The 13,283-nt window shown below is 38.0% G+C and overlaps 1 protein-coding gene across 1 annotated transcript in view; it reads left to right on the forward strand.

Annotated features, from left to right (window-relative positions):
* Positions 1–13,283, forward strand: part of lrmda (leucine rich melanocyte differentiation associated) — a 453,479-nt gene that overhangs the window by 390,097 nt on the left and 50,099 nt on the right. Inside the window, exon 6 of the mRNA XM_049481105.1 lies at positions 5,843–5,927. Coding sequence (XP_049337062.1) covers positions 5,843–5,927 — 85 coding nt within the window. The remainder of the gene's footprint in view (positions 1–5,842; positions 5,928–13,283) is intronic.

Genomic DNA, 13,283 nt, shown 5'->3' on the forward strand with positions numbered 1-13,283 from the left:
TCCAGCGAAGGACTCATATTTCACTGTGACATTTTCAGCAAGGAGTCCTCCCTCTGATAGCGAGGCCCCCGGTGGGATAAGGGCTGCTGTGGCTTTCTCTGTTAATGCCATTATTAGAGATTTCTTCCGTCCCCGGCTTGTAAATTTCTGCTGCATTATCATAAACTGCGGTGATTACTCAGTGTATAAAGACAATAATGATGTGAGCAGGCAGCATATGCCCAGGGCCTGCAGAGCCAACCAGCGCTCACACGCTCTTATATACTTAACACTGCAGCGCCCCCATCTGACCAGTGCACATACTACCGCCCACACCTGGATGTGCTGCTGTGCACTCTGCTGTGTGTATGTGTGTGGTGAGGGTGTGGGGTTGCATATGTGAGACATTAGTTCATGTAAAGAAAAGGAAGAAGATCTGCATTGGTAACCATGTTCTTGAGAAACCATTAATTATTATTATTATTATTTTTTTTTTTGAAAACACAGGCAGGTGAGCTGTTGGTTGCTAAATTGCTTTATACTAAAATGCCCCTAGTTGTGAGAGTGAATAGTTGCTCATGCTACTCTGTGATGGACTGGTATCCTCTCCAGAGGGAAAGGCACCTTGCACCTTTAATATTCCAATGAAAAGATGGATGGATGATTTAATGAATGATGGATGAATAAAGGATGAGCTACAGACACAAGAGACTCTTCAATGTTTTGAGAATCGATCCTCCCATTGCAAAAACTATTGATACTAGACCTACACAATATATCGTTTCAGCATCTTTATCACAGTGTGCACATTCTCAGTAGTCACACCACAGTACTGCAATGTCTGGTTCCATGTAAAATTATATACAGCGCTGGAAAAAAATAAGAAACCACTTAAAAATGATGAGTTTCTTTGATTTTACCACATTAAAAAAACTGAAAACCTCTGGAATATAATCAAGAGGAAGATGGATGATCACAAGCCATCAAACCAAGCCAAACTGCTTGAATTTTTGCACCAGGAGTGCAGGCATAAAGTTATCCAAAAGCAGTGTGTAAGACTGGTGGAGGAGAACATGCCAAGACGCATGAAAAACAGGGTTATTCCTCCAAAATTGATGTCTAAACTCTTAAAACTTATGAATATGAACTTGTTTTCTTTGCATTATTTGAGGTCTGAATGCTCCACATCTTTTTTTGTTATTTCAGCCATTTCTCATTTTCTCTAAATAAATGCTCTAAATGACAATATTTCTGTTAGAAGATATGTAAGAAGGTATGTTGTCCGCAGTTTATAATATAAAACAGTAATGATCATTTTACTCAAACATACCTATTAAAAGCAAAATCACAGAAACTGAAGTTGTCTTTTATTTTTTAAGAGCTGTGTATATGTCCACCCAATATCAGATAATGTCCTTCTTTATTAAATACACTGATTGTTATTTTTAATCATGATGTGCTTAAATCTGGTTAAAAATTATTGTATTTTTTATTATTACAGTATTTATCACAAAAAAATAAAATGTTGCTATGTTTTTTCCCCATTAATTGTACAAACGTTTTAATTTTTAGTCATTTTTGACTTGCAAAGTAGTATGTACAGTAAGATTAACATAATAAATAAAATCTAGAATTAGATTACCTTGAATGAATTTTCTTGTGAATTCTCTTGCATGGCATGAGATATTTGATTCTGTATTTGTTTTTTGTTTTGTTTTTATTGTAGAAGTAAAAGAAATCTCATGTTTACATGCACTTGTGACTATGTTGTGACTATGTTAGTAACTGTTTAACAGCATATGGAATATTAGACCAGAAAATGGATATCACACATCCCATTGTATTTTACTATTATATTTTTTATTTAGAATTATTAATATCATTACATAGGGGATCATTGATTACTGGTGAAATCTGGTTACATTTTTTTTTTGTTAATCATACTTCTATTATTTGTAAAAAAAATTCTCGCAGAAAAAAAGATTGTGATATCAGTTTTTCCCCCCAATATTGCACAAGCCTAAATGATGCATAGCCATTTTTTATATATTTTAATAAAATAAAAAAAATAAAAAATAAAATATATATATATATATATTGTGGCAAAAATGCAGTAAATAGGAACTAACTTTTTTTTAAAGTGTATTCTCTAGAATGACATGATATTTGTTTTGGTAATTGTTGTTTACTGTAGAAATGAAAAAGAATTCCCATGTCTACATACACAAGAAGACTTGTAACAATCATTGCTAGTAATTGTGCTGTAGTACACGGAACAATAGATTTGGAAATGGGATATCACGCATTCCATTATTTATTTATTATTTTTTATTTCTAGTGTTTCTATTGGTGTTTAAATGTTGCCATGTATAGTTAACCATTTCTTTTAATTTTCACACCATTAAAAAAATGTTCATTGTCCTAAAAAGTTACAAGTGAGATCCTAGGTTTTGTTACAACAGCAACACAAACATGAAGCAAAGCCATCCATCAAAACAGTCACTGTGCACAGAGATCTCTGTGAGCTTTGTGGCTCCTCTTCACAGCTTGAGGGTCTTCAGTGTCCTCAGTCCATCAGGATCGGGGTTTCTTTGAAATTCTGATCAATCTTATTGCTCTTTATCTATATTTCTGTTTGGGGTCAGTGCATGTTTTTCAACATGGTAATGTTTCACGCACACATGACCTCAATTCCCGTTATTATCAGTCATTATAATCCGACAGATCAGAACAGCAGTTAGATAAAGGGTAATGCATATCTCTTTAAAGCAAATAAAGACAAATGGCCCAGTGAGAGCAAAAGCTCTTAACTGCCTGTGTGCGCTGGAAGCCCCGAGAATAAATGAATTCCTGCAGCCTGGAGCGACCTCTTGGCTTGTGATTATGTTTGTGTAAAATCTTAAGGGTGCTGATCAAAGCGAGACCTCTTGTCCGCCTGCCCTTTAAGAAGCTACAGAAAAAAAAGGGAGCCTGATAACAGCTGGCATTCAAATTGAGTTTTCCTTTAACTTTGTTTCGCAGGGATTCCCATTATGAGGCGGGCCTCCTTTCTCATCATGAGGATGGCTCATTGAATAAAGAGAAAGGAGAGGAGGGGAGGGGAGGGGAGGGGAGGAAGTGGGAGGGAGGGCTCTGATTAATCTTCTCTGAGGGTGGGGGTGTTTGATCAGTGGACTTGGCTGGAGAGGGGGGTATCTCTGATGTTGACAGCGGGCGACTTTTGCGCACGGCGTGTGATTGACGCGCCTGGCCGCTGGGCCGGCGGGGGGGTTGCGCCGTGTCCAGTGGGGCAGAGCCGGCCCCTGCCTGTGGGTGGTGGTGTTAATAATGTGGCAACTGGGAAGATTAATTGTAGACAAGCAGCGGGATTACGAGGGGCTTTGTGGCGGGGAGAGAGCCGTTTGCTGGGGAAGGCCTCTGATCTGTCAGGCCCAGAGGAAATTAGTCAGGGCAGACTGAAGCTGACTCTCAAAACGCTGCTTTAGGATATTAAAGCCAAATGGCTGCAGGAGATTGGAGCTGGTAACGAGGAAACTGCTGACGGCCTCGAAAGCCGACTCAGGTCGGCGCGGTGATAATTAATTACGGGATTTGTGTGTAAAAAAAAAAAGTGTTAATGCCTAAATTAAAGTAGAATGATTAGGAAATCCCCCAAAAAATAAAGGTTCTTGAATGGCTCTTGGCTTGAGTGGAGGGTTATAAGAAAAATAAAAAGCTGAACAAGAAGCTCAAGCTCCATAATGGATGATTTGTTTATATTGAAGACAGTCAGTTAAAGCAAGCTGACAACATTTTTGTCTAGTCTAGAGTAGTCTAGTAGTCTAGTAAGAAAACGTTTAGCTCATTTGGTGGCATGGTGGATTAGTGGTTAGCATGTTTGCCTCCCAACACTGGGGTCTTGGGTTCAAGTCCCTATCTGGGTGGAGCTTCCATGTTCTCTCTGTGTCCCACAGTTCAAAAACATTGGATACTCTAAATTGCCCTGAAAAATCAAATACTCTAAATTGATTTGTATATGTATGTATAGGTATGTGTATTGTATAGGATTGTGTATGCATAAAAAATGTATATATAACTGTGCTATAAGGACTCTCCTGGGTAAATGCTGTAGTGCCTGATGCAGTCCTCCAGATGGACGGTTGTTTCTGGTTGAGAGTATGCTGTGCGCTATTGGCTGCCGCTTTTCTCTGGTTGTGGATGAGTGCTGAGTATAAATGGTTGTGTGTAAAAAGTGTAAATTGAGAGTAAAGCGTCCTTGGGTTTCTAGAAAGGTACTATACAAGTGTAAGTTCATTCATTCATTTATCATTGATCATCTGCTCCCCATCAATCACACACAGTAGAGTATCGTGTGGGCTAGATGTGACGTTGTACAGAGCTGAGCCAGATCTCTCAGAGTAAAAAGTCTTAAAGTCTTTAACATACTGTAATTTTTAATGAACATTTCAAGCCACAAGATTTAAACATATCTTAGGTTTTATTTTAATGTAAAAAGGAAGAAATATTGCATGGCGTTCTGAGGAAATTAACCTTTATGGTTCTTTAGGGAGAAAAAATGGTTCAAGAACATACTAAAGGTTACTGTCCTAGTTTTCTATATTTACTCTACCCACCCAACACAGTCTGATCCTATACTGACCCTATACGCTTGGTTACGGTTCTTTTTGCCCCAGAAAAGCACTACATTTACCAATGTCCAGTCTGCATTTTCAAGGCTGTGCTCTGTGCTGAAGAAAAAAAACAATGAGTGGAATATCTGAGCTAAGCCCTTTGTAGCGTGTATTTGTCATTGTTGGCCTTTGTGATGATTAAATAACTTGTGAACAGTTTCCTGAGAGAGGTGGGTATTTTTTTTTTTTTGCAGCTTTTTATACAGGCTAACTAGGGCGTTTTTTGGTCCTTGAGAGAACACGGCTGGAGCTAGGCTGAGAAAGTGTGGGGCAGAGCGAATACGGCGAGGCTCCAGACATGTCCTTTAGCTCCCCCGTCTCAGTCCTGGGCTACAAAGTGAACTTTGTGTGCGTGTTTGTTTGTTCAGGGACGCCTTCAGAGTCTGGAGAGTGAGAGATGAGTTTACTTAAACGCAAGGCCAGGCTTGAGGGAGCAGTAATTTCATGCCACCTGTTGGTTTGTCAGCACACAACAGAGAGAGTGTGTGTGTGTGTGTGTGTGTGTGTGCGGGGGGGGGGGGGGGATGGGGGGATGGGGGAGAGTGAGAAAGTGAGAAAGTGCGAGAGTGAGTGACAGGATGACCCGGGGCTGACCTGCAGGCAGGGTGGTTCATGACTGAGTGGAAGCTGGGGCCTTCCCCTGCTCCTCTTTTAAACAAGCAGAGGACAGATAATCAAAGCGAGGGTCTCTATTCAGCCCCCCTCTCGCCCGCCCTCGCGCCGGCTAATGAAAGCCACCCTGCACCCTGATAAAACAGCAGCGCTGCTTCCACCATTACCTCTCCACCACTTCGCCAGAGAAATTTATGGCACTTAGACAATCAGTCATAGCAATGAAATTTTTCTCTCTCACCCCCCCCTCTCTCAGTTCCCTCTCTCTCACTTTCTCTCTGTCCCCCTTCCTCTTTGTCTCACTCCCTCTCATCACTCTCCCTCTCAATCCGACTCTCCATTTCTTGTCATCAATCTGGACGAATGCTCCTGATTGGTGGTGACAAATGAGTGCTTTTCATTTAAGACTCAATTAGGATCAATGCATTCATTGCTCCCAAATCAATAATGTACATTTCTCCCGTCTCTCCCACATAATAAATCTGCTCCCAGTGCACTGCGGAGCAGCACGGGTGTTGCAGTGAGCCATCCATTAACACACGCAGCTAATGCACGCCTCCTTTCGTCCTGTCGTCCTGTAGGATCCCAGTGATGTCAGAGGAGAAGTCACCTCCACGCCCTACACCCCTCTACCCAGAGGCACCAGAGATGCCAAGAATCATAAAGGTAGGGTTTGACCTTCTGTGTAGACAAGGTCAGTGTAAACAGAAAAAGGTACATTTCTCAATTCCCCCTTTAACTGTGTTCATACCACCAAAAAAAAAACAAAAAAAATCTAAGGAAGACATTCATAAATATCTTATCATACTGACCGATAATTGTGTTAGTTTCAAACATATTTATTGTAAAAAAAAAATGCAAAATGATGTGGCAATAACAAAGATCTGTACTGATTAAATGAAAAAAAAATGAAAAAAAAAAACCCTACATAAACCAGTAAAATGTGAACACATACGTTGTTTCAAACCCATTTCTTGTAAAAAGCTATATTATCTGTCAATAACAATATTTGTATTGATTAAATGACAACTAGTAAGCCTAAAACTAGAAAATAACTACAAAAACCAGTAAAATGTGAACACATACGTTGTTTCAAACCCATTTCTTGTAAAAAGCTAAATTATCCTTCAATAACAAAATTTTTATTGATTAAATGACAACTAGTAAGCCTAAAACTAGACAAAAATTACATAATAGCAAATTTCCCTATTGTGGGATTAATAAAGGATTATTTTATCAAATCTTAAACCAGTAAAATGTGAATTTATACGTTTTGTCAAACCTAAAAAGCTAAATTGTCTGACAATAGCAACATTTTTATTGATTAAATGACAACTAGTACGCCTAAAACTAGATAAAAACTGACATAAATAAGTAAAATGTGAACAAATAAGTTGTTTCAAAACCGTTTCTTGTAAAAAGCTAAATTATCCGTCAATAACAACATTTTTATTGATTAAAAGACAACCAGTAAGCCTTAAACTAGAAAATAACTACATAAACCAGTAAAATGTGAACACATAAGTGGTTTCAAACCCATTTCTTGTAAACAGCTGAAATATCTGACAATAACATTTTTTCTGTAAGCCTTATCTTAAACCAGTAAACTGTGAACACATACGTTTTTTCAAACCTAAAAAGCTAAATTATCTGACAATAGCAACATTTTTATTGATTAAATGACAACTAGTACGCCTAAAACAAGAAAACAAAAAACTACATAAACCAGTAAAATGTGAACACATAAGTTGTTTTAAACCTGTTTCTTGTAAAAATCTAAATGATGTGCCAACATAATTTTTTATTGATGAAATAATAACCTAAATCTTGTAAAAACTAGAAAAAACTAGTAAAATGTGTATAAATAAATAGATTTAAACAAATATGATGAAAAGGCAAAACTACATAAACTAGTACAATGAATGAGTTTATGAGATCATGTAAAAAGCTAAATTATGTGGCAATGTAATCTTTTTTATTAATAAAATAATAATCTAGAACTAGTTAAAACTAGATAAACTAGTACAATGTGTACAAATAAGAAAAATAATCCATCAACAATATCAAAGTAAGCAGTATTAGATATTATATATTAGATATTTAAGATGAAGCAGCTCATTAATGTAACTGACATCACATATTATAAAAATGCATCAATTTGCATAATGTGAATTTTCAGTGTTCACAGAACAGAGGGTCTGTGTTGCAAACTGCAAACTACCACACTAAATAGTGTTAAAATAACTCACCAGAAGTGCTGGTAATAGTTTTTAAAGTACAGTAAAGTATAGTAGTGTGTGGTTTGGGCTGCAGATATAGATTTTTCTGCTGTTCACAAGCACTTGATTCACAAGCATCCCAGATCACTTTGTCAAGAAAACAAAATAACAGCCCTGTAAGTGCTGTGTCTTTATTGCTCCATGTTAAAAGTCATTTTTGTGCCGCTAATGTAACATTGCATAAGACCATACAATATTTATCATGTGTTATCTATGTCATTTGGCCATTTTGAATATTTCTGTTTATTTTAATAGCCTGTAAGAGTGAGAGAATAGCTAGCACAGCCTGCAAAACACTATAAATATTTTCCTCGCACTACATTAATGCGGAAGTACATTTGCCTGTGATTAAATCAACTACTTATTACCTCAGTAATTAAATAATCTTTAAACTGGATCTTTAAATAATAGACAAATCTGAAACATAAAATTAAAATAGGGACAGTTCTAGATATATTGAATAGCTTTTACATTATTTCAGTTAGCGAGATATAATTTCCCCGCCTAATGTAATAGTTTAAATCATTATCTATTTTTATATATATATTGTGCTATATATTTCTATATTATTTATTTCTTATATTTTTAGCATGCTTTAAAAAAACCCCACAAAAAATACTTAAAAATGAAGATGCTTCAAATAGAGAATAAAGATAGTTCAGATAAATCTGTGTGATTGTGAAGAATCGGTAACACTTTCTATGAATGTCATCTTTATTAGACACTATAACCACATTCATAACATATTATAATGTATTCATAAGGCATTATAAACATGGCTATAAATATTTATAAAAATACATAACCCATTATAGCCGTGTTTATTAAGCATTATGATCTATTATCACAATACATTATAAGCTGTGCTTATAATATATACAGTATATAGTCTTATAACTATATAAAGTCTGGCACTTTACTTAGAGCGCACAAAGACCTGTTATAATACATTATAATTGACTATAACTAATATTATATTCAAGACAAGAATAACTTATGAATGGTTAAAACTATAAAAATATTTATAGGATTATTGAGCTTTTTTAGTCATGATACAGTCTGCACACTGGACTGAGTTTCTTGGTATTGATGTAAAACATGTTATAAACACAGCTATTAATGCATTATAATCACAGTTCATGATGCATAATAAACATGGCTTTGATGAATTTTTACATTACATTTTTATAAATATATATATAGCCACGTTTATAATGCCTTATGAATGCATTATAACGTGTTATGAGTATGTTTATAGAGTCTAATAGAGATGACATTCATAGAAAGTGTTACCAAAAGGTTTGATTAATCTTCATCTCTGTAGTCTAATCCTGCACCACATAATTCTGTGTTGGTGCACATGCAAAGAGTTGAGAAAGATCTCCCACAGGCTGCTTCACCAAAGTTACATACTGCAGTTTCTGACATACTGAACCTGGAAATCATATTATTCTATAAAACATCATTGCTTGAACTCTTATCTTCTCTTGGATGAATAATTAACGATTAAGACTTACATTAAAATGCAATGGCTACTACACTCAGTACATTTGTATGCTTGTTATCAGTATTGCTAATTCATGTAGCTATAATGTTAACATGTACATTTTATTGTGTGATAGCCTTAACAAAACAAATAATGAACAAATGGGGTAGTATGTGTGTTCTAGTATACTACTATGAGCACCATATCTCAATACATAATAAGTGTATTTGTTTACAACCATGTCTGCCTGCATACTGTACATACTGTATCTGTAGCTTTCTTTTCTGACTTAAATTACTCTTTAAAAAATCTAATACTTATAGTTTGTTCACTCATTGAATGACCCTTTTTATTTGTATGGAGATACTTTTAGTAATATAGCCACATTCAACCCTATCCCCCCAAGAATAATGTATAGTTGTAAATGCATTATGACATATTAGTGCACAATTGAAAACGTATTGTAGCACCTACTTATTTACTCTGCTAGATTTTTTAAGCATTGCTAATATAATTAGATTGCATTCAGTGAGTATTGGATGGAGCACCATCATTCCAGAGAATGCTGGGGGACTTTATACCCTTCTAGCCCACACCTGGAATTAGGTATGGTTCCAAAAGGTTCACATTTATCTGTTCCAGAGAGTTCTATTCATTCTAGTGCTTTTCTATAGGGACTAGAAAGGACTAGAAGCTGTATGTGTGCATTAGCAATGAGTGCTACCTAAAGTAGCCGAACGCATTAATTATAATGTGTGAGCACAAATCCAATCAAATTTATTTATATACAGCTTTTTTAAATGATCACTAAGCAGCTTTACAGAAATGTGGTAGCAGAACAGACTATCAGAAAAAACATTGAACGTAAAACACAGAACCCCCAGTAATGAAAACCTCCCTCAGAGCTGGAGGAGGAAGCGGGGAGGAACCAGGGCTCACATCTACCTTGTACTATCACATGTATTGTCAAGGCTAATATGTAAAGATGGACCCATCCTCCTCTGGTGAAATATTAGGACACATATATAATAACATGGAATTTAAACGGGAAATGAAAGCAAAAAAAAAAGTAACTAATTTTCTTAGAAGTATTCAAAATAGTTAGATTATTCACTATATATATATATATATATATATATATATATATATATATATATATATATATATATATATATATATATATAGAGCTTTAAAATAATGAAGAGGCCACTTCCGTTTTTGCATCAGATTCTCAGATTTTGCTATTTAGGGGTATATGTTTGAGTAAAATGAAGATTGTTGTTTTATTCTATAAACTACAGACAACATTTCTCACAAATTCCAAATAAAAATATTGTCATTTAGAGCATTTTTTGTAGAAAATGAGAAATGGCTAAAATAACACAAAAGATGCAGAGCTTTCAGACCTCAAATAATGCAGATAAAGATTTAAGATTTAAGAGTTCAGAAATCAATTTGGTGGAATAACCCTGTTTTTTAATCACAGTTTTCATTTATCTTGGCATGTTCTCCTCCACCAGTCTTACACACTGCTTTTGGATAATTTTATGCTACTCACTCCTGGTGCAAAAATTCAAGCAGTTCAGTTTGGTTTGATTCATTGTGATCATCTGTCTTCCTCTTGATCATATTCCGGAGGTTTTCAATTTGGTCAAATCAAAGAAAATCATCATTTTTAGGTGGTCTCTTATTTTTGTCCAGTGCTGTATATACATTTTACATGTAAATTCTGATTCATTATTGATTTAGCATATTGTGATATATGTTTAGCAAGATATAATTATCATCCTTCTCCTGAAGGTTCAGTTTTTATAATATACGTATAGCTAATTATAACTAATGTAATGTTTTCAGATTTGAAACAAATCCACTTTTACCTCCGTTAACTTACCCTGAGATCTAAGATCATGCAGCGTTACCATTTTAAACAGTCTGAAGTGTTCTCCTCACTAACGGACAGAGTTGCTTTTTATTCTCAAACGCTGTTTCAATTCCCAAGCCGGCCTTTCACGGTGCGGCCTCAGTGCTGTCACTGCTGCTTTCATGCGAGGTCAGCGGCGAGCCCCCTCCATCCCCCCCCCCACCCCCCACCAAGGACAGATCTATTTCACAAAGGCTGACCCGCACCTCTCAAGTGATGTAGAGGAAAGCCCAGCGCTTTGTCAAAATCATGTTGCTTGAGAATAGTCCATTAAAAGGTGAGCGGAGCTGACATATGAAATATTTTTTCCCCCTCTTAGATTTCGGCGCGCTGACACTCTCCATTCGTTATTTTTACGATACTGTACTGCGGCGTTAGATAACACGGGCCCTCATCTTTGTCCTTCGCCTCCCTTTTATTCCCGGGCCGTTATCGCGCCGTTTTTATTTATCTTGACTTATTGCCTATTCTATTTGCTTAATGCATCAGCTCCGACACTGTAACTCTTTATTTTCGCACACCTTTGGCTGCGCCGTGAAAAAAGCTTTAATAGAATAGCCATGACACTAAAAGATGCAGTTCACCTCCAGGACTGTGTCAGGAGGATGCAGGCTATTTGTATGCATTGGCAATAATTCACAGGCTACTTGGGAATCATCACATGATGTAATTACGTGCTTATTTATCGCTGTGCATGCGCTTCCCCTATAGGTGCGGGCCCTAAGTCCTGTCAGGCATGCTGTACGTTAGATGCAGGTATTGCGCTGGCGGGCGGAATTAGCGGCATGTCTGACAGCGGGCTGTCTCCGGCAGAAAGCCTCTTTACCGTCTCCCGGTATCGCTACAATTAATGTCACCTGTGCCGAGGCCCCGGAGCCAAGGTGCCACGGGTAATCACGGCAGGCAGGAGCTCTCTGGAGGCGAAACAGAAGGACTGGCCTGGCTGTGTGCTGGCCCCGGCTGACACGCAGCGAAGAGGACTGCAGGAAGTCTTGGCTTTGGGATATGAGACCCTTGTCTCTTGCGTTTGTGTGGAATTGGAGAGTGGACACACAGTGAGTGGACAGGGGAGGCTTAGAGGAGGCTGGAGGAGCTGGACGTGGAGGAAGAAAGAGGCAGAGAGGCCATGTGGCAGAGCAGGCGTGACACGGAGGGGACGGCGGCGGCCGCCATCTGCGAGGGTGGCCGCGGGAAGCAGCACTGCTGTCAGCTCTGAGCAGCTTTAAAGCAGCCTGTCTGGCTGGAGAACCCAGAGTCGCTCTCTCTTTCTTCCTTTCTTTCTTTCTTTCTTTCTTTATTTCTCTCCACAAGCAGAAGCAGCCATCTTTCTAAACGTGAGCTTCTTATTCCAGCGCCAAAGCAGGAGCGAGCACACGCAACTTCAAACTGTAAATCAACAGAAGCAAATGAATACTGAAAACCGTGCAACCATAGCGCTGTAACCTGTGGAGAACCTTTTTCACGATTTAATGTAGCATGTTAGATTTAGTTAGAACAATAGTGAAAAGTATATTCACATCCACCCCAATACTTCATTAATAACAGAACACAGCGCTGTGGAACATTTTAAGGCAATAAATACTACTTTAGAGCTCCCGGCATTAAGAACGTCTGATCTGACCGTCATTTATCTCCTCCTTAGTGGCTAAAGCAGAGAAGCAGAGGCCATTTAAAACAGGCAGAGTGAAACTCCACTCCTGCATATATACTACACTATATATTAGAGCCCGCAATGCATTTAAATGCTGTTACATCAGGCCACGCTCCAGCTGTGTTGTGTATGTATATGTGTATGTATGTATTTTAAATGCCGCACAACTCTTCGTCGACCCCCTAGAGGCAGGCAGCCTTCAAAGCGAAAATCTGAACTGAAGACACCCCGGGGACCCCGGCACTTTTTTTACGCCCGCAGTTTTGCTTTCATTACGGCGCGGCTGATTTAGCCGGCTCCCGAAAGGGGAGCGTATCTGAAGAGTAAACTGTTTTACAGTTTGCAGTACAACAAATAAACATCTGGGACCGTTCACAGCGCTCCATTAGAACATTCCATTTTTTTTTTGCCAAAAAAGTGAAAATGATGACAAATGGGCTGTCGCCGAGGCTGGGAGAGGCCAGATGACGGAGCTGTGGGTGCTAAGCACTGATTTTTAAAGCTCAGCAGGACAGGGGGAGATTTACACCTGCTGCTAGTCCCCCCTATCCTCCATTAACTTGCATCTGGCGAGCGTGCATCACTCATTTACCCACGTCTGGATCCGCTCTGATGACATTGAGCTCAAAAGCTAGCTTTGACAGACCGTCACAGACAGAGATATCTGGGCCTGAGCCTTTGTATA

Source organism: Astyanax mexicanus, chromosome 7, assembly GCF_023375975.1.
Source record: "Astyanax mexicanus isolate ESR-SI-001 chromosome 7, AstMex3_surface, whole genome shotgun sequence".
NCBI lineage: Eukaryota > Metazoa > Chordata > Actinopteri > Characiformes > Acestrorhamphidae > Astyanax > Astyanax mexicanus.